This window comes from Sturnira hondurensis, unplaced genomic scaffold, assembly GCF_014824575.4.
Source record: "Sturnira hondurensis isolate 20B ecotype Veracruz unplaced genomic scaffold, ASM1482457v3 Scaffold0006496, whole genome shotgun sequence".
NCBI classification, from domain to species: Eukaryota; Metazoa; Chordata; class Mammalia; order Chiroptera; family Phyllostomidae; genus Sturnira; species Sturnira hondurensis.
Genome location: NW_028079127.1, coordinates 4,336,305 through 4,359,689, shown reverse-complemented (window position 1 = coordinate 4,359,689; position 23,385 = coordinate 4,336,305). Strand labels below are relative to the sequence as shown.

General features: G+C 36.7%; 1 protein-coding gene across 1 annotated transcript in view; it reads left to right on the top strand.

Moving 5' to 3' along the window:
- GRID1 (glutamate ionotropic receptor delta type subunit 1) overlaps positions 1-23,385 on the top strand; it is a 722,282-nt gene that overhangs the window by 605,441 nt on the left and 93,456 nt on the right. The window contains exons 11-12 of the mRNA XM_037049370.1: positions 1,505-1,829; positions 3,009-3,147. Coding sequence (XP_036905265.1) covers positions 1,505-1,829; positions 3,009-3,147 — 464 coding nt within the window. The remainder of the gene's footprint in view (positions 1-1,504; positions 1,830-3,008; positions 3,148-23,385) is intronic.

Sequence of the window (23,385 nt, the reverse complement as noted above, 5' to 3'; positions counted from 1 at the left end):
ACAAACGTGACAAGTATAAGAAGAGAGTGCTAACATCATCACCTCCGACATCTTTCTCTTTTCTCTAGATATGTCATTGGATTCCAGTGTAGAACATCAATATATCTGTCCCTCTAGCCCACATATTGAACCTGATAAAATCTTTCTCTATATGTTTTCCCAATTTGAATATGCAGATTAGAGCTATTGTTATAATTGGTCATTTTATTTATTTGTATTTTTTATTGTTGCTCAAGTACAGTTGTGTCCATTTTCCCCTCACCACTCTTCTCACCCCAACCACCCCTACCTCCCACCCTCAATCTTACCCATTTTTGGTGTTGTCCATGTGTCCTTTATACATGTTCCTGAAAACCCTTCCCCTCTTGCCCCCCTTTATCCCCTTCTACCTCTCCTCTGGTTACTGTCAGTTTGTTCTTAATTTCAGTGTCTCCGGTTATATTTTGCTTGCTTATTTGTTTTGTTGATTATTGGTCATTTTAAACTGAACCTAGTTATGAGGATGCATCCTACTTCAAGGCTCAAGAGCCAAGATCAAGATGTTCACTGTAGTGCTCTTGTGGTTGAGGTGGTACTCTAGCCCATGACTACCTGTCAACATCCATCTAGGCACAGGGATCGTAACCTCTGCCAGTCTTGGCAGCTTTATTTCTTAGTCTAGTTCTTTCTTAATGGGGATCTTTGATTATCCTTAAAATTAAGACCATCTTAGAAATCAAGAATCTTGCCAGGTACATTTAAGGTCACAGCACAGCATTCCCAGAGAGTCCCTTCATAACACAGCATTACTATATGAAGAATCAACCATGTATCTGCAGGCCATGAGTTAAGGGAGGTTAAAGAACAAAAGAAGCAGAGGACCCTTTTTTTCTTGGTGGATGTTACTCTCTGTCACTGAGTCTGCATATAAAACAATCAGGGACTGATACATTAATGAGGTTCAAGGTAGTTGTAAAACTCACCATACAACTTCTAAAGTGTTTTAAAAAAGAAAGACATTAGTGTGTGCTAATGAATTTTGGAGAGGCTTGATGGAAAAATGGAGTGTCTTTGTGGCCTTGAAGAATAGGGAGGATGCAGATACAGTAGAAGAAGATAAAAGGAACTTCTTGGGGTGTGCTGTTGGTGGTGGTGGTGGTGTCAGTGGTGTCAGAGGGAAATACCAGCATAAGAAAGGGGGTAGATAAAGTTTGCTAGGGGAACAAGGAAGTGAAGAAAAAAAAACTGTAAGTTATGCAGAAATTAAGAAGCTTTAGAGTCTTTTCTCCAGAAGAGGTTCCCAGGAGTTTTGAGTGTTTGGCAGAGAAATTTGCAAGGTAAAGGAAGTAATAACAGACAACTTGGTGTTGGATTTGCCTTAAAATTTTCAAGGTCACAGAGTGGCAACTAAAAAATCCCATATCCTCTGAACAGAACAACTCAAAGGGCAGAGGTAGACCTTGACACAGGGTGAAACCCTGCAGTTAGCTGAGGACTGGTCTGATGAGATGTTTCTGCCTTTCAGAGAGCAGACTTGGCCATTTCCGCCATCACCATCACCCCAGAGAGAGAGAGCGTTGTGGACTTCAGCAAGCGATACATGGACTACTCCGTGGGGATCTTAATTAAGAAGCCTGAGGAGAAAATCAGCATCTTCTCTCTTTTTGCTCCATTTGATTTTGCAGTCTGGGCCTGCATTGCAGCAGCCATCCCTGTGGTTGGTGTGCTGATATTTGTGTTGAACCGGATACAAGCTGTGAGGACTCAGAATGCAGCCCAGCCCCGGCCGTCTGCATCTGCCACTTTACACAGTGCCATTTGGATCATCTATGGGGCCTTTGTACAGCAAGGTACCTCCCTTGTTTTCTGATAGAGTAGCCCCAGGAGTCTGGGAGAATTTATTCACTGGCAAATTTCTGAGATGTGTGTTGCCAAGGCCATTTTAAATGCAATTTTATTTAATCTCTAGGACAGTACTATTATGCTGCATCCAATTTCTCTGAGTAACATCAAATAAAAATTAAATGAAATGATATCAAGGACCTCAACTTCAAATCCTGATTCTCCACTTTAGATAAAATTAACTTTGGAGTTCTGCTTGGAACTTTCTTCCCCTCCCACATTAGATTGATTGCCATGTACATGGGGTCATGAGATGAAACTGAATCTTGTTTAAATTGGAAGTCTTCATGGGAAAAACATGACAATTATTTTTTCAATCATCTAAGCAGTACTTCAGCCATTCTTGAGGTACAATGTCTCCTATCTCTGTGAAGTCAGAGAAATACCTGCAGAGTTACAGGATTGTGCAATTTTGACCAGAAACAACAATTTGGGTTCTGAATATGAGTCTTGGCTCCGTTTGCACCATGGCAGACATGCATCATTTGTTTGTGAGGTTATATGAGAATGTTCAGTAGGAGCTTTTTTCTGCTACCACATAAAGAACCAAGGAGAAAAAAGCTGACCTCAAAGAGGCAGCTTCTACCAGAAAGTTATATGCAGTAATCTCTGAAAATCCTAGGGAAAAAGATTGTCTAGTGAGGGCTGAATATTAATAAATGTGATTTCATACATCTTTTTTTCTAAGGTTTAAAAGAAAGCTAGGGAACCCTCCAGGAATAAGGTAATTCTATATTTATAGAATCCCTGAGACTATTCTATGTGAGGTTGACATTGGAAATAGATCTTACATCAACCAGGTTGTGGCATGGAAATTCTCAACACAGTGAGGTGGAGTCTCCTCACTGGAAGATTTGATATTAGAACTTTATTGTTGTTTTGACAAATACCATATCAGTAAAACTCCAGTCCTGGCTTTTCTATGTTTTTTGGTCCTCCATCCCTTTCCAAGATTGGTGGTCTTAGGGTTCTTTCCCAAATTGTCACAGCCCCCCATAATAAGCTGGCATCATTTTGCTGCTTCCCAGTGCATCAACAGTGGAGGCTCCCTTTGCACAGATCACCTCTGTGGGGAAGGGAGTGAGAGTGGAAGCACAGGGCCGACCTACTTTGCCTGCTTCCCATAGGTGGTGAATCCTCAGTGAACTCCATGGCCATGCGCATCGTGATGGGAAGCTGGTGGCTCTTCACACTCATTGTGTGCTCCTCCTACACAGCCAATCTTGCTGCCTTCCTCACAGTATCTAGGATGGACAACCCCGTAAGGTAAGACAACCCAGCCTCCTTCCAGAGCTGGACCATTTACCTCTGAGAGGTTGTAGAGTGAGGATGCAAACTTGGTGTCATGGAGGCAGAGAAGCTCTTATTTAAATCCATGAAGAGCTTCACTCCTGTTGTATTTTATTTCATGCACAGTGAAATAAATGTATACATTTATTAAATATTATTTCTATGAACATGTAAATCCTTCTTAGACTAATAAATCAAAACACTGAAAATTAACAAATTAAATTTTTTCAGGCATTTAAACATTGATTACAAACTGGCTTAATCAAATTTTCTAAACATTCAATTGAAATGAAAACCACAAGTCTAATATATTTATCAAAGTGTCAAACACCTTAAAATTATTTTAAGACATGTTAATTATCTTAGTGATGAGAAAACTTATTTAACTTATATTTATAAAATTATAAAATACTGAAACCAAGGACTGAAAGTGTTCCTTCATTTTACAAAAATGTTCAAAATATGGAAATGCCTTTCTTTTATGATCATATTCCCACCTGTGTAAATTACCAAAGAGCTTGGACAAAGTGAATGTATGTTGGATATGTGGTTGCTGAAGTGACCACAGGAACAGATCTGTCCTCCACTTCCATGGGTATAATATCTGTTTCAGTATCTTCTCTTACTTGATCCCTTATTATGGTTTTGTTTCTTTTTGTTTTTTTTTTTAAATTTATTGTTGTTCAAGTATAGTTGTACAAGCCTTTTTCTCCCACCACTCCCCCCACCCCAGCCATCTCCATCTCCCTCCCCTGATTCCACCCTGCCTTGGTTTTGTCCATGTGTCCTTTATAGTCAGTTTTCTGTGTCCCTGCCTTAAGTGATTTCTCTTTTAATTCATCATACTCACTATCATTGTAAGGATTTTTTTGATCCACAGCACTAATCAAGTCATTAATCCTCAACCAGTTTCTATGGCTTCCAACTGCCTACTTAAAAAAAGTCTTTATTGAATTTATGGGGTGACATTGGTTAATAAAATTATATGTTTCAAGATAAATTTCACCTGTATATGTATTGTGTGTTCACCACCCAAAGTCAAGTCTTCTTCTGTCACCATTTATCCAACTGCTTTGTTTATAAGCATTCTGACCCCTTGAGTAGGATTCGATTTTAGTATGATATAATCTAGGTTTTTTAGATTGACATTTTTATTGAGGTAATTACAGATTTATATGTGGTTGTAGAAATAATGCAGCAAGATTTTGTTCTTTAATGAGTTTTTTTCCAATGGTATCATTTTATCGACAATTTTATTTTATTAACATTTTATTGAATATAATTGATTCTATTTGGAGTTCTCTTCTTGTATTCATTTCTGTACTGTGTGTGTTTGGGCCATCCTTTGGTTCTATACAGTCTTATCTTGTGGGGGTGACTTTTCCCACACATTCCCCCCTCACTGCCCTGGATGAAAATAAACACTACCAAGACAACTTGTGATCTGCCTGAGGAGAGGTGGCCAGTTTTTTAGGGGAAACAAAGACCTCGAGCCCCCTCCTCCAGGGGCTTTTATTGGGTTATAATACACAGGAATACAGGGCAGCAAAGATCAAACAGTAGATAGTCTGAGTCAGAGTCTGTCAGATAGAGAGTTTTAGAGTTTCCTGCTCAAATCCTTAACATATGAATGAAAGCACTCTTTTTTTATTTTCAAATTTTATTTCTATCCAAATATTGTAATTTTATGTGTTATAACTTGTTTTTTCTTTTAAATTTATTTTTATTTTTTAAATTTAATTATTGTTCAAGTACAGTTTTCTGTCTTTTACTCCCATTGGCTGAAAGCACTCTTAGCAGAGCAGATTTCACAGGTTTATCAAGAAGTCTTTGTGATGCCAGATTTTCCCCCAGGACACACTCTAGCAAGGCAAGGAGCTGCACCCCTACCCATCAGGTATTCAGACTTAAGGGGATTAGAGCCAGGAAGCCCTTCTCTCAGAGAACATGGGGACTCTGGCTTTGTCAAAGCAGGGGGCGAGAGTCCATTGCTCTTTGTTGCAGGCCCCCCCAGTCCTTCCATGATGGCCTCCCAAGTGATCTTGTGTGGTGTAGGTTGCCCCGCTATTGTGAGGAGTCTTACCCGTCATTGACTTCCAACCAAACTTTGGGGGCAAGGAGAGCAAACTGAGGCAGCTGTTCGCTACCAACAACAAGCTTTGTCTCTGAGGTCACTGACTCATCCTTAGCCACAGGGTGTAGAGAGTTACAATTCCTGAAACCAGGCCAGGCAGTCCACAACATTATCTTATGTGTGTCTACCACCACAGTAGAGATCTAAACAATTTTATCTCTGTAAGGATACCTTGTGTCATCCTTTCATAACAATGATCCCCTCCTTTAAACTCCTTCCCTTCCATTTCGTTTTTGAAGCCTGGAACTGCTAGTATGCTCTCTATTTCTAAAGTTTTGCCATTTAAAATATGTTATTTAAATGCAATCATACCTTTTGGGCTTGACTTCTTCATTTAGCATAATTATCTGGAGATTCATTAAGTTGTTGTACATATTAATAGTTGATTGCCTTTTGTTTCTCAGTAGTATCCAATGTACCATTTTCTTTAACGATTCATCCATTGAAGAACATGTGGGTAGTTGTCAGCTTCTGGCAATTATGAAAAAAAGCCACTGTGAACATTTGTGTGTAGGTTTTTGTGTGAACATTTGTTTTTATTCATGTCCAAGAGTGCAATTGCTTAGTCGTTTGGTAATTTCATGCTGAGTTTTGTAAGAAACTGTCAAACTACTTCCCACAGTAACTACCATTTTACATTAGTACTAGTGATGTAGGGGTGATCCAATTCCTTTGTGTCTTTGCTTGGCATTTAGTGTTGTCATTACTTTTTGTATTTTACCATTCTGGTAGACATGGAATGATATCTCATGATATTTTACTTTGAATTTCCCTAATGACTAATTATGCTGAATACCTTTTCAGGTGCTTATTGCTATCTGTATAACCTCTTTGGTGAAATATCTCTATTTTTTTCTAAATGGATTGCTTGATTATTACTGTTGAGTGTTGAATGTTCCTTATATAAATATCAGTCCTTTGCCAGATATGGGGTTTGAAAATATTTCCCATCTCTCTGTATTTTGTCTTTTCAACCCCTGAACAAAGTATTTTGTAGATAAAAGTATGTAATTCTTATGAGGTCCAATTTATAAATTTGTTATTTTGTGGATCATGTGTTGTCAAGTCTAACTCTTTGCCTAGCCCTAGAACCCGAAGATAATCTTCTGTTTTGAAGTTCTTATTCACTAAAAATTTTGTTCTTCTACATTTTATTCTACAATCAATTTTGAGTTAATTTTTGTATAAGATATAGGTTAAGTTTTATTCATTCATTTATTTTTTTGTCTATGGATGCCTAATTGATCTATTAAAAAGGCCACCATCCTTTATTTAGTAACTCGACAGAAATCAATTGGACATATTAGTGTGGATCTATTTCTAAGTTCACTGTTTAGTTCCATTGATCTAAATGCCTATCCTTTGCCAATACAAAACTTCTTGATTACTGTAGCTACAGAGTAAGGCTTAGTATTGGGCAGAGTAATTCTTCCCATTTTATTTTTCCTTGTTAAGATTGTTTTAACTATTCTGGGGCCTGCATATTTTGGAATGAGCTTACCTATGTCTATAAAAGAAACTTCTGTGGTTTTAATAGGAGTTGTACTAATTACAGTTATAATTGCATTAAACCAATGGGTTATAACTTGCTGAGAATATTTATTATGAATGAGTATTCAGTTTTTAAAAGTTTTATTTATTTATATTCAGAGGGGAAGGGAAAGAGAGAGGGAGAGAAACATCAATGTATGGTTGCCTCTGGTGTGTCCCTTGCTGGAAATTGGCCTGCAACCCAGGCATGTGCCCTGACTGGGAATTGAACCGCGATCCTCTGGTTTGCAGGCCCATGCTCAATCTACTGAGCTACACCAGCCAGGGCTGTATTCAGTTTTATAAAATCCCTTTTTCACATTGATTGACATGATCATGTTATTTTTCTTCTTTAGCTTATAAATACAGTAGATTACATTGATTGTTTTTCAGATATTGTATACTTTGAATGAATCTCATGTGGTCATGATTTATAATTCTCTTCATATGTTGTTGGATTTTGCTGATATTCTAGTTGAGGATTTTCTCTTCTAAATTCATTAGAAATATTAGTTTGACTTTTATTTTTGTGCTGTTTTTGGTTTGTTTTGATATTAAGGTAACACTGTACACTGCTATTTCCCTTTCAGGATCAAGAGTGAGAACATATAGTTATATTTCTTCCTATGTAAGATGATACTAGAATAGTTTTATTTCCTTTTCTCTTTCTGTTTAACCATTTTGTTGTTGATAGAATTTAAGATTTTAGATCCAGTTTACTATGGTTCTTCCTTTTCTTTTTATTAAATTTTTTATGGTTTCTCTAAGAGATATATATGGCATTTTCATTCTTTTATTTTATCTCATCCATATTTATAGTCACTACTTGGACTGAATTCTATGTTCGAATGGTTTCAATGCTTATTGACAGTCTCTTTATTCCATGATTTAGCCATTATTAATATATTTATTTTGCTTAATTTTTGTCCAGCTAGAGTAGCCCTTTGAGCAATATATTTTAGCAAGAGTGATATATTTTCTGAGATAGCACATCTGAGAATGTTTTCCTGTTGCATGTACACATGAATGAAACTTATCTGGGTATATAATATTTTTGTGTCATAATTTTCCCCCTAATATTGCATAGAATTTGCTCCATTGCTTGAATTTCATAGAATTTGTTCCACTGCTCTTCCTATATGTAATGCTACAGAGAAGCATAAGAATATCCCATTCACCTCTTTCCTTTCCTTGCTTTCATTTCCATTATTTCCTTTGTTTCCCCTTTTTCTCTATCTCTTTTCTATCTCTCCTCTCCCCCTTTTCCTCTTCCTCCTCCCTCTCTAACTCTTCTCTTCCTCCTCTCTCCCTCTTCTCTTTTGTCTTGCCCATTCTCTTTTTTCATCTGTTTTATTCTCTGTCCTCCTTCCCTTTTCCCCTTCCATTTCTCTTCTCTCATCTCCTTCCTCACCTCCTCACTTTCCTCTTCATGCTCCCTTTTTTCTCCTTCTCCTCCCCCTTTTCTTTCTCCTCTCCCTCTTCTCTACCCTTCCCCTTTCTTTCTCCTCCTGCATGTCTTCCTCCCCTCACTTTCAAGTTTTTCCTGTCTCCCATTTCATTTCTCCCCCACCACCCTTCTTCTCCACTTCTTTAGGATACTTTTTTCCCTTTTTCTATTATCCTCTCCTTCATTTCCTCTTCCTCTTCTCCTTTCTTCTGCTCATTTCATGTGCTTTCTTCTTTGTAATTAACCTGACTAATAACCTTTAACTTTAAAACATCCATTAATATTTAATAAAGAGTCAACCTACATGCGATTAATTATGCTTGGAATTCTATGATTCCTATTTACATGCAAAAAGAAACTTGAAGCTTAGCTCAATAATTTTGTCATCTATTAAACCTTTCCTATCTACTTTATCTTTCCCATTTATCTTTGTTTTGTTTCCAACATTAAGTTTATTATATGTTGGTGCTATTAGTTCTCCATCTCCATTGTTTCCTCTTTGATCATTTTCTCATGATCCATTTCATTTTTATTTGGAAGAGTTTTTCAGTATGTCTTCCACATTTCTGACTAGATTTTTTCCAGTGTTCATATGCTTTGTCAACAACATTAATGAATATATAAATTCTGTGGTTTTATTTCCATTTATTCTTTCTTCCTCCTACTCTGTTAGTATCTTTTTTATTTTGTAGGTACTATTTATGGCACAAATTCTTACTGTAATGAATTATACCTATAGAGAAACAAATATTTAAAAAATTTGACTTCATTTTCTTAGCATATATTTTTCTAACATCTGTTTTTAGTGTTTTAGTGAAATATAATGTAGATGTATTTATACATTATTTTACGTGCTGCATCTTTTCTTTATGGTTTCACATAGTTGTTTTTGATATTTGGTTTGCTTTTCCTTGATTCTGAACCCTTTCATAAACAGGTAGATAGGGTCTCCTTGGATCACCCAATAGTATACCTGGCTGCAGGTAGATTCATCCTCTCAGGACTTAATTTTGGAAATATAGATAGAAGCTATGATGTAAATTGCTATAACCAGTCCTGTGCCTAGGTGGAAAACTTTCTCATTTGAGTTTTTGTCCTAGAGACAGAGTTTCTGTTTCTCAAATTCTCATTGATTCAGCCCTTTAACAGTAAGAAAATCCACAGTGTAGTTTTTTTTAACCTTTTTTCTGGTATTTTTATTCTCTGTACCAGTAACAAATGCCAGTGAACTGGGGTTTCTGTATACTATACTCTGCGGAGCCCAGAGGAAACTAGGGCCCTTCCATTGCTGCTACTTTGCACTGCTTTGTCTATGTAAATATAAAAGAAAATTCCCTGAGATGATGCAGGATAAATTTGAATTTCCCATTACTGCTCCCATCTCCCCCAAATATCCGATAAGTTGGTAGCATTCTTCCTTAGGTTTATGAGACATTATTCTCTATAATGTAAAAAAATTGCCTAGTCATTTCATTAGGTTCCCTGAAGAATGAATGATTGATATTTGTCTTCTATCAATGTATCTTTCTTATTAATCCAAATATATATTTTTAAACTAATATAAAACTATTCAATAATAATTATAATTCTTCTATAAGTATTTAGTTACTTTGCAAAGAAATATTTTATACTTATTTTGTTAATGTGGTATCTCATTGTTTGATTTATGGATGTTAAACCATCCTTGCATCCCTGGGATAAATCTCACTAAGTCATGATGTATAACCTTTATAATGTATTGTCAGATCCAGTTTGCTAATAATTTGTTGAGAATTTTTGTATCTATGTTCATCAAGGACATTGGTCTAGACTTTTCTTTTTATAATGTCTTTTGTTTTGCTATTAGGGAAATGCTAGCTTTGTAGAGTGAGTTTGGAATCATTCCTTCTTGATTTTTTGAGTGCAGCTTTTTCTTGTGCCTATATATCTACACATTTTCAGAGAAGAAAAATAAAAGAAAAAAAAACTGAACTCACCAGTAGCCTAATTTATCCCAAGTTACTTTTCCTTTCAGTGATTTTATTATAAAGAAATAACCATCCCTGGCTGGTGTGGCTCAGTTGGTTGAGTGCTGGCCTGTGAACTCAATGGTTGCTGGTTTGATTCCTTGTTAGGGCACACGCCTGGGGGTTGCAGGCCAGGTTCCCAGTAGAGGGTCCATGAGAGGCAACCAAACACTGATGTCTCTCTCCCTCTCTTTTTCTCTCCTTCTCCCTCTAAAAATAAATAAGTAAAATATCTTTTTTAAAAAGAGAAATAACTACTGTTTCTTGCTGTAAATGTTTGATTTTAAGTGGTCTATTATTTTTTGCAGTTTTATGATAAACTGAAATTCTAGATGACCTTGGGTTTAACGATGACTTCTTAGACTCAAAACCAAAAGAACAATCAATAATAAATGGATGCTAGACTTAATTAACATAAAAAGTTCTGTGACAAAGACACTTAAAATGAGAAGACTAGTTTCAGAGTGGGAGAAAATCTTTGCAAAATACATTGGTAATATACAAAGAACTATTTATATAGTAATGAAGAAAACAAACAACCCATTTTTAAGAAATGAGCAAAAGACGTGAACAGAAACCTTACCAAACAAGATATACACATGGCAGAAAAGCATATGAAAAGATGCTTAGGGTCATATAATATTAAAGAATGGAAAAATAAACCAAAAGTTAGATACCACTACACATCTGTTAGAATGGCCACAATTCAAAATACTAGTACCATCAAATGCTGGTGAGAATGTGGAGCAACAGGAACTCTGTTTTATTGCTGATGGTAATTCAAAATGGTATAGTTGCTTTAGAAGAAAGTTTTACAGTTTCTTACAAAAGCAAATGTACTCACACTGTGTGACCCAGAAGTCATGCTCCTTGGTATTTATCCCAACTAATCGAAAACACATGAACACAAAAACATTCACATGAATCTTTATAGCAGCTTTATTTACCAAAATGTGGAAGCAACCAAGATGTCTTTCAGTAGGTGAATGGATGAATAAACTTTGATACATCCAGATTATTCAGTGCCAAGAAGAAATGAACTAATATTATTCAGTGCCAAGAAGAAATGAAAACATGTGGAGGAACTTTATATATTGGTAAGTGAAAGTCTTATGATAAATATATTTAAAATACATATGAAATATATTTTAAAGACAGAAATATATATGGGCTTTAATGAGACCTATGTTAATTTTAAGATATATTTGTGAATAAAAAGGGAGAAATATAAACAATTTATAGATTCAATACAATCCCTATTAAATACCAATGACATATTTCACAGATATAGAACAAACATTTCAAAAATTTATATGGGACCATGAACAACTCCAAATAGCCTCAGGAATTTTGAGAAGTACAAAATAGGAAGGATCACATATCTGACATATACTATATTACAAGGCCATGGTAATCAAAACAGTCTGTTATGGGCGTAACAACAGACACATAGACCAATGGAACAGAACAGAGCCCAGAAATAAACCCAAGTCTCTATGGTCAATTAATATTTGACATATGGGAAAGAAACATAAAATGGAGTAAAATTAGCCTCTTCAACAAATGCTATTGGGAGATTCAGATAACTACATGCAAAAAGAAGAAACTTGACCACCAACTTATACCATACACAATAACAAATTCAAGGTGGATAAAATACTTAAATATAAGTTGTGACACCATGAAAGTCCTAGGGGAGAACATAGGCAGGAGACTCTCAGATATTCCATGCAGCAATTTTTTCACCGATATGTCCCCTAGAGCAAGGGACATAAAGCAAAGAATAAACAAATGGGACTACATCAAAATAAAAACTTCTGCATGGCTAAAGACAACAGCATTAAAGTGAAAAGAGGACCAACTGTATGGGAAAACACATTTGTCAATGATACCTTGGATAAGGGTTTAATCTCCAAAATATATAAAGAACTCACACAACTCCATTCCAGGAAGACAATCTCATTTAAAAAATGGGCAAAGGACCTGAACAGATACTTCTCCAAGGAGGATATGCAAAGGGCCCAGAGACATATGAAAGGATGCTCAGCATCACTAGCCATCAGAGAGATGCAAATTAAAACCACAATGAGATACCACTTTACACCGGTCACAGTGGCCATCATAATAAACAAATCAACAAACAACAAGTGTTGGAGAGGTTGTGGAGAAAGGGAATCTCTAGTGCACTGTTGATGGGAATGCAGACTGGTGCTGCCACTATGGAAAACAGTATGGAATTTCCTCAGAAAAGTAAAAATAGAACTGCCTTTTGACCCAGCAATACCCCTGCTTGGATTATATCCTAAGAATCCTGAAACACCAAATCAAAAGAACCTGTGTTCCCCAATGTTCATAGCAGCACAATGTACAACAGCTAAGTGCTGGAAGCAGCCTAAGTGCCCATTAATAAATGACTGGACCAAAAAACTGTGGTACATGTGCATGATGGAATATTACAAAGCAGAAAGAAAGAAGGAACTCCCACCCTTCAGGACAGCATGGATGGAACTGGAGAGCATTATGCTAAGTGAAATAAGCCAGGCAGTAAAAGACAAATACCATATGATCTCACCTATAAGTGGAACCTAATCAACAAACAAACAAGCAAGTGAGATATGACCAGAGACATGGAAATAAAGAAAAAACTGACAGTAACCACAGGGGAAAGAAGGGAAAGCATCCTCAAGGATTATGTATAAAGGACCCATGGACAAAGCCGAAGGGGCATAGGATTTAGAGTGGCATGTGGGTGTGGTAGGGGAGGGGTGTAGGATTTATGGTGAGAGGTGGGTGTGGTGGAGAAAAGTGTTGGTGTGGAAATGGAGACAACTGTATTCAAACAAAAATTTAAAGAATGATTAATAAGAAATTCTAATATATGGATAACAGTATTGAGCAGTAATCATAACCAGATGAATATGATCTGAATTTACCTTATCAACTCTTGGGAGGAGCATAGTGTTTAAAATGTTTAAATTTTATTGTTCTTGATTGTGCCAGCTCTTTTCACTGGCCCCTACTGGCTTCACATTCTCACATGCCCACTTTCCACCATCAAGTCCTTCAAGTTTGTAACCTCAGAATTAGAAGACCTCAGTAACTGTGAATTAGCAAATTCTGTAGACCCTTGTTATTCAAAGTGTGGCACAGAGAACCTCATTGCCGACATAAATTGTAGCTTCACCTTAGATCTCCCGAATCACAATCTACGTCTAATTAGGTCTCCAAATGATGTATATTCACACTGAAGTCTGTAAAGCTCTGCTTCTGATTGGGAAAAAAGAAAAATGATCTTTAAAATATCAATAGTCTGAAGCAATTGGTTACATCTAACAAATGCATTTTAACAGAGTTACACACCAGTTTCTGCCTTTGGGGCACTACAAACTGGAAAAGGAAGGCATTGCATAGTAGTGGTTCTCGTAACAAAGAACATGGCACTTCCTCCACATGCCATGATGGAGAAAGAGGTCTGATATGATCAGACCTTCTATCATTAACAAGCATAAGATGGAGAAAAAAATATGCTGTCTACAAGCATTTTAAACATAAAGGTGCATGTGTTACTGAACAAGGGTCCGAGGGGGGGGGATAATACTTGACCCACTGAGGAATGCCAAAAACTGCTTCAGAAAACAGAGGCCCCTCCCAAGGATGGTATACTAATATCTATTGGGCTCTTCTGTCCGCCAATTGGAAAGACATCTCTCAATGCCAGAGATTTGTGAAAAGGAAACAAAATGTTTATTTAATGCCATTCAGGCCTAATGCCTTCATTATAATATTAAAGTCTTTAAGGGTATACACCTACACACACACACACACACACACACATATCGCTCCCTTCTCCCACTGTCCCAACTCCGGGTACCATAAATCAGGAAAAGAGCACACGTCCGTTTTTTTCAGGTCGCTGGCACGTGAGCTGTGTCGCCTGTCCAGGCAAGATCTCCAATTAATCCAAAGTCATGCGGCACCTTCCACTGGCAAGAGTTCTTTGTACCAAGTTCCAGTCAAAGTCTCTCCTGCTTTCCAGGCCACTCGGCCAAAGGGAGCACCTCGAAGCCGCGTGGGCCTCTTCTACCAAAGCCGCACTCCACCAAAAACGCATCTTTCTTCTTCACCTGGCCGCAGGGATCTCTATTCTGGCAAACCTGCGTGGTTTTCCCTTTCACCTGGGAAAGAGGGGGTCCTAACTCTGGCAAAACCACATGGCTCTCTCTTTCATGGCTAGAATAGGGGGTCCTAACTCTGCTGAAGCCGTGTGTGTCTCTCTCTAATGGCTGCCGTGTCTGGGTTTAAATCCCCCTCCCCACCGTGCCCATCTTCCTCTGTACCCTTATTTCCGACTCCTCCCACGATCAGTTACACCTGCCAGTATTTCTGTATTATTACAAGTTTACTGGGCTGCCATTGTTAGTCTGGGCAGGTATGGCCCCATGTCCTAGAGCCAATGTCCTCCAAGCTCCCACGCAGGCGCTGTAACTCAGGGGATCTGCCCCCCAGTCACATTTTGTGGGGAAGTGACTTCATTCCCCAAGCTTCAAGCATGGCCACAGCCATTTAACATATCCAAGTGACCCACCAAAGGCTATAGATATGTTAAATGACCAGGCCATGGATTAGCTGCAGTGCTGTGGCTGTACAAAACAGCCCTGCATGTTCCTGGTCTATGTGTCCCTTCTCCCAACTCATACCTGTGGGGGGAAGGGGTGAGGACATCTTATACATCTCTCCAATATTCATATACACTTTGAGTTCTGGACACAACTCCAAATCTTTCCTGGGCCCCCCCTTGGCTGCACCCTATATCACATGTGTGTTGAAAGGAAAGAGAAGAGATATGCTGTGAAAACAGTAAGCAAAAGACATCTGGTGACGCTCCCTTAATATCAGACAAAGTAGACTTTATAGCATGACTAGTGATTTTCAAAGTTTTTCATCTCATGGCACATGTAAACTAATTACTAAAATTCTGCAGCACACCAAAAATATATTTTTTTGCTGATCTTACAGGAAATAGGTATAATTTCTATTCATTCACAGTAGGCAGCTACCATTGTGTGGGCTGTCGTCATCTTTTAATTTGACAATCTAAAGGAAAAGGGTCTAGTGCCCCTGACTAAATAGTTTGGTATTGCATGCTTTAAAAATTCTTGCAGCACACCAGTTGAAAATCACTGCCATTGGGAATTACAATGATAAAAGGCTCAATTTCACTGGAAGGACAACAATTCTAAATATGAAGTGTCAAAGTTTAAGAGGTAAAATTTGACAAATCTCATGGGAGACAGAAAAATCTAAAATAGTCACTATTTCTATTTTATTCTCCTAGAAATTGACATAAACTAAAGAACAGCAAGGCTATGGAAAATTTAAATGACACTTTCAGCTAACTTGTCATAATTTACATCTCTAGACTAGAACACTACATCCAACAATTACAGAGTACACACATTTTTTCAAGTATTTGTTGAACATCCAACAAGACAGATCAGTCGTTGGTCACCGAGTTAAATCTTACTAAATTTCAAAAGAGTAAAATGTAAAGGAACATGTTATACCACTATGATTAAGTTAAATTATAAATCACTAATCTAGAAAATCCCCGGTAAAATTTTAAAAAACATAATTCTAAACTTGTATGTTAAAGAAAAAAATTCTTAATTTAAATCACCCTTTTCTACTTTTCTTTTTCATGGACTCCAGCACTTTTCTTTCTTAGCAATTATCACATTGCATAAATATGTATTTATGTGTTTACTTTTGGTTTAATATGCATCCATCCTACCAGATAATAAACTCCATGGATCTGGGGACTGTTTTTCCCCATTTTATAACCAATGCTCAAGACAACATAGTACCTGACACAGCTCAGTTACCATAACAAAATCCTATAGACTTGGTGTGTTAAACAACAGGAATGATTTGTCATGGTTCTGAAGGTTGGGAGGTCTAAGGTCTATGTGCTTGCAGGTGTGGTTTCTGGTGAGAACCCTCTTCCTGGTTTGCAGATGGCCACCTTCTACCTGCTGGTAAAGAGAGAAGGAGCTCTGTTTTTTCTTCTCATAAGGTCACTAATCCCATCACAAGGCCCCTACCTTCGTGACCCCATCTAAACCTAATTACCCCCAAAAAGCTCCACCTCTAAACAAACACCTTTAAAGATGGTGAAGTCTTTACCATCACATGAAGGTAAAGACTATAAACATGTGAATTTAGGGGGAATCACAAACATTAAGTCCATAGCACATAGTGTGTATACCTAATTCATAAGTTAAGTGAATGAATTAATTTTTGAAGGTAGGTCTGTTCTTTTCAGTGTGTACATAGATAACTAGGTTCTCTTGGCATCAGATGTGTTTTAGCTTGAGTAAGCACCCTTTGGAAGTGATGAATTGCTTATTCCTAGAGGTGTGGCTGCAACAGCTAGGAAACATGATTGTCTCTGTTGTACTCTAAATTCATGTGTTGTGTGTTCCCTGTTTTGGGGGTCACACTCCATTTATATTTCTGCATTCAAGGAAGGAGGTAGCTTTTTTCCTAATTATTTTTATCTTGGGGGCAGATATTATGTTGGGTAATGTATTGATCTGCTTGGCAAAGAGTTGACAGGACACCTTTCTCTAAATGTCGAATTGGAGGTTTTTCACCTCTTTATTTTTCCTTTTTATTCTTCTATTGCTCCTGTCTTCATGTATCCATTAGAATTATATGAAATGCAGTTTGCAGTCTATGTACTATTTCACATATGAAGCATGAGATACATGAACTGAAAAACTCTAGATTCTATAGCTGTGATAAGTCAGAAATCTGTATTCACAAACTATCTGTAGACTTTGTATTTATGTTCAGGTTTATGAATGTATAATATGTTAACAGAAATTATATCATTCAGGAAATCTGGGCTCATAAGAGACAAACACATTTTGTGCAACTCCTGTGATGGGGGGCATGCCCCCCTTTCTCCTGTCACATCCAGAACTGCAGCATCCTGTTACAAAAGGAACATCAAAGGCATGGATCTAGCTCTCTGAAACAGAATGCTGGGTTCCAAAGGAAGTGTAGAGACAGGCTTTCCAAAGACTTACTCTGTAGACTGTTTAAGAAGAAGACCTTGCTCTATGGCTAACCTCAAGTCATGTACCCAAGTGGCTGGGAGACTTCAAATTGGTATCACTCCTGTTTTATTTATTATTATTATTATTATTTTAATCCTCACCCAAGAATATATTTACTGATTTTAGGGAGAGGAGAAAAGGGAGGGGTGGGGGGGAGAGAGAGACAGAGAGAGAGAGAATGAGAGAGAGAGAGAGAGAGAGAGAGAGAGAGAGAGAGAGAGAGAGAGATTGGTTGTTTCCTGTATGAGCACCTACAGGGATAGAATTCACAAACTTCTGGTGTACAGAATGACATTCAGCCAAGCCTACCTGTTACTTGGCCAGGGCCTATTTTGTTTATCCTTTAAATAATTGACTTTTTTCATGAAAAGTTTTAGGCCTACAGGAAAACTGAGCAGAAAGTATAGCATTCCCATATACTTTCTCCCCTCGTTTTCCCCTGTTCTTAACATTTTGAATTAGTGAGACATATTTGATGAGCCAGCATAATGCCACAAATTGTTATTAACAAAAGGTCATAGTGCATGTAGGGCTCACTCATTGTGTTGTATATTCAAGAGATTTTAATAAATGTATAATGACATGTATCCATCATTAGAGGAGCTTACACAGTAGACTCACAGTTCTGAAATCCCCTATGCTCCACCTATTCATCCTATTTTCTCTCCCCTGAAATAATTTTCTAACCAAGCAGCAACTGGGATCATTCTGAATAATTACCTCCATACTCTTTAGAATTACTCTGTCAATAGATTATATCCATTCTATCTCCTAAATCTTCCAAATATGTGTCATTTTTCTGCCACTGCCAGGTCCTGATGACCACTTAAATTATTAAACAGGCTGCTGACTTTTATTTTCCTCTCATTTTTCCCCTTCTAACCTTGCCCTATATTGCCATAGGAAACATCTTTTTGGAGATAAATGCTTATCAAACAGTTCTTTGCTTATAAATCTCCAGTGGTTCTCCACTGGATATCTCAATATACTGTACTTAGCTAGTTTAAGAATTGAATTTTCCAGGATGTGGGTCTTTTTTTTTCTTTTGATTTACATCTTGTAGGATTTTCCTTCCCTTATTTCTATGGTAGATTCTGTATAAAACTTCTTAAATTGAATTTTAACTGTCATTCATTTTCCTTTTATATTTCTATCATCAGACTTATTAAGTTGAATTATGGACATTTATTTATAAAATCTCTTCTTCATTAGACCTTGAGCTCTTTGAGGGTAGGAATGGTGTCATATTCATATTAGGATTCTTCACAGTAAGCAAAGGGCTTGGCACTTACTAGGGCTTAGTAGAAGTTGAGTAAATGCAAAGGAAATTGTCAGACTCAGGTAACCTAGAGTAAGTAGGGAAATAAATAGTTAAAAATGAGTATTGGAAGGTAGAGGAAGAAATTAATCGACGTAGAGAGCAAAGAGCATAAATGAGGTACTGGTGAAACTAGGAAAAAGAATATCTACTGCTGAGAATGAACTGCCTCACTGGACTCGTACAGTCTGATGTGGAACATTTGGGTGCCAGGGAGGCTATCTCAAGAAATATCAAGAAGGATATAGTGATGACTTGAAAGTGAGACGACCCAGTGTACAAGGGGTCCCCAACCCCAGAATCCTCTGAAGTGGAAACAAGGTAGTTTGGATGAGTTGGCTGTTGTTCTTGGTGTTTGGTGACTGTAGAATCATCTATCTTCTAGCTAATGCAGCTGTTCTTGATCTTCAGGGACTGCATTCTACCATGCCCATGTCAAGCATGTTGAAAACAACAAAAATAGTTATATCAAAATTGGGAATATGTGGAGCTGTTATCATTGCAATTATTTCAGAAGTAAAATAATTAATTGATAGTGCAGCACCCCCCATTTGTGGGTGATATGTTTCAAGACCCCTAATAAATGACTGAAATGGCAGACAGTACCAACCCCTATATACACCCTTTTTAATATATATACATAGCTATGATAAAGTTTTATTTATAAATTAAGCACAATAAGAGATTAACAATAACTAATAATAATAAACTATAATAAAGGTTTTGTGAATGTGGTCTCTTTCTTTCTCTCAAAGTGTCATATTGTGATGACAGGAAGTGAGGTGAATAATGTAAACACTACTATGTAGCATTAAGCTACTATTGACCTTCTGGCAATACATCAGAAGGAACATTATCTGCTTCAAGTGATTCTGGAACATCAAGCCATGATGGTGTCAGTGGCTGGATGTCAGGAGCAGGCAGTGTTGATGGTTGGAAAATTTTGATGTTTTCTGACTGCAGCTGCCCATGGGTAACTGAAATTAAAGAAAGGGAAGAAAGTTTGGGAGAAAGAGAAACTGTTTCATTTAAATTTAATATAATAGACATGAAATATAAGGAAAAACTAAGTATAACTTGGAAGCTCACACTACATGAAAGAAGGATTCTAAAATTTTAGGGGGAAAGGTCTTGAAATAATGAGATGGTAATGGTCTAACTCAGAAATGATCCCAGTGAATCGGGGACAGGAGGTGACTGCCCAGGGTCTCTCCCATGGTATCAGACAAGTACAGAAATTAGGAGGCAGTGCACAGGGTAATAACAAAAAACAAGGCTATCACTTGAAGACACAGGTTACATAGATTAGCTTCAGTTGAGGAAGAATGGTGAGAAAACAAATGTAAACTTTTGGCAGAATTGACTTTTAAATTCAAGTTTTGATTTTTAAAATGTCACAAGGAAAAAGAATGTCAGTACTTCAGGAATACTGTGTAGTATTAATAGATGATAAAGTAAAGCAGAATCCTGCTGCAGTGTAAAAATTATTGGATTAAAACTGTGTGCTAACAAAGTGGCTTGTTATTTGTGTGACTTTAAGTGGTCACTTCATGGATGAAAGCCTTAGTCTTTTCACCTTCAAAATAAACACGTAGGATTCAATTCAACACCAGTTCAGTGGTGTGTTATGTTTTTTAACTGAATTAAACTTCGTAAGATCCAGCGTGATATGGGCACTCAGTTGTTCTTCAATAAGTAAATAAATCTACTTTTCCCTTGACACCTTTTTAAAATCTGCTCCCAGATTCAATTGAACAACTATCACAAGACATTGGAAATTTGCTCAACTATATGCAAGTGCACTAATAATAATATTTGAAATTGGGAATGGTATCAGAATATCAAGGATGGTTAAATATCTACATTTTTGAAACACAGTTGAATTATTCAGTTTTTGATTTGATATCTAGTGAATTTGATGTTCAGCCACAGAAAAATTTATAAATGATTTATTTGAAAGGAGATTAGTGAATACTTAGGAAGGAAAAAGTGATCTCTAGGTACCAACATCCCAAGAACAAGTCATGTTGGATTATACTAACATCTTTTGATTTGTTTTTGATAGGTTTATTAGACTAGCAAATGAGAATAATTCTATAGAAATAGTATATCTTTATTTCAGCAGTATATTTGATGGTCTTGCATAGTAATCTTGCAGATAATGTGGACAACATGGTTTATGGTTAAATATATTTGCAATTGGTTAAAACTGTTTCAGAGCATTAATAAAATAATATTTTATTTAATTTGACAGACAGTTGGAACCATTGTGTTCAACAACATCAAAGACTTACATTAAGATAGCAAAGCCATGCTAATCAATTTTACAGATGATGCAAAACTTAAAGAACATGATATATTTTATGTAAAAGTTATTATGAAAGTACATGCTGGTTAAAGACAATTAAATATAAAAAATCAAAGTACAAAAATACAAGAATGGGTATTTCGATATAAAATTATCTTATTGCAGATTTAATCCCTGAGACATTCAAACAGGTAGGGCTTATTAAAATGTTCCTCTCTAAGATAATTTTGATAAAGTCATGTGTGCCAATAATCTTTTTTTTTTAAACCTGAAAGTCATTTTACACAGCTTTTTTATATTTAGTCTCTTACCATCAATTTAACTCTTATTATTTGCAGAATGCTTTCAGTAGATATTTTAACAACAAAATAGATGTTTTTTCTTTTCTAAAGTCCTTTGTTTATACAAATACATTTTGTTTCTGTTCTTTGTTTTATTTTTTAAAATCATTTTTTGTTATTGTATTATGGTTGTACCAGTTTTTCCTCCTTTGCCCTCCTCCACCCAGTTCACCCTCTCTCCCCTCCCCCCTCTCCCACAGTCAATTCACACACTGGGAATGGACTATTGTCCATGTCTGTGGATCATTCATACATATTCTTTGTCTAGTCCCTTCCCCTTCTTTCCACCATTATATCCCTTCCATTTCCCCTTCCCCTCTGATGACTTTCATTCTGTTCCATATTCCTATGCCTGTGGTTCTATTTTGTTTGTTAGTTTATTTTGTTTATTGGATTCCTCTTATAGGTGAGATCATATGGTATTTGTCTTTACCCACTGACTTGTTTTACTTAGCATAATATTCTCGAGTTCCATCCATGCTGTCACAAAAGATAGAAGTTCATTTCTTTCTGCTGTGTAGTATTCCACTGTGGTTTCTATATTGAAGGATACTGGTTGGATCCAAGTTTATGCTCTCTAGCATGTGGATTCTATAAGAGATGAGTGACCAGCTTCATTTTTTTTCCTTTGCATATGCCCCACCTTCTCTCTCTTTGTTTGAGCTTGAATTCTTGTAGGATATCTTTGACAATTTTTTTTAGTGTGTGTACAAGTAATACATGTTACATTTCATTATATTTTCTCCCTTTCAGTTCTCATGTTCCTATATTTTATTGCTTTGTTGTATTCGAGGATGTTTTTCTTCAATTATAGCTTTTGTTATTCCTTCCAAAGTTATTTACACAAATCTTAGCAACCCCTGCATTCCAAGGATGGTGCTCTGGTCTCTGCAGCTATCATTTCTTTATTTTCTTTGCTCTTTTATGTAGATTCAGAGGTAACTTTTAAAGTGTGCCCTTCATATAATATGTTCTGCGTTCTCAATTATCAGTGTGGCTTTCATTTGAGTGATTACAATCTTCCCCCTGCAATTCATTTTGTAAAACATTTTCTTTTACATCTTAACCTTGTTGCTGTTTTCTTCTTAGACTTTCTATACTAGTTCCAAAAATGTTTGTAAAGAAATGGCACATTTGCTATTTTATTAAGTTGTAATTTTTGAGTGATTGTGTGATATTTTATCATTTTTATGGTTATTTTAAGAAGTTGGGTGACTAGTATGTACTAGACAGAAACCACTTTAAATTTGAAAGTCTGGGTTGGCTAATATGTTGAGTGATTGAATTAAGGCTCTAGATGATATCAACAAGATGGAACAAAGTGCTGAAACCAGCAAGATGGATAAATATAATCTGACAGGCTGCCTAAAAATAATCAACCACTTAAGTACAGGACAGGATAGGGAATGCCTGAATTAGTGTATTTCCAGGCTTATACATTCAGTTCACTGTTTAGCCTATTCTCCTGCCCTTCCCAGGCAATCTGTCCACTCTGAAGGTTTCAGTTACCACCAAATGCTGAAGATGTGACATATGTGGCCCTGGGCCAAGATAGGCACCTACATTCAAGCTATTTAACATTGAGCTCTTTAGCTTGACCCCAAACCATTCACCAACATTATTTATTAGTTGAAGAACATTCCCATCCACCTGGTCACTCACTCATCCTTAGCCCAACCTGCTCCTGTTTTCCCACAGGAAATCATTTGCCACTTATAGATTCAGTCTACCTCATAATTAATTATTTCTCAAAATGTTTCCCTCAGAGCAGGTGCTCAGACACCTAGACTTCCTCCCTGCTTTGAATATGTTTGAATTTTTTTCCTTCTTTCCTTTCATTCAGTTCCTCCAGAGTATCTTTTTAAAAGACAAACTTGATCATGTTATTTCCCAGCACCACCCTTCTCCAAGGAAAAGTTTGTTAATGATTCTCTGCTAGAAGTGTAAGCTGTTTTAGAAATCATCGAAGGTAGTAGTAATATTACCACCCTTGCCTGCCTTTGCAACCT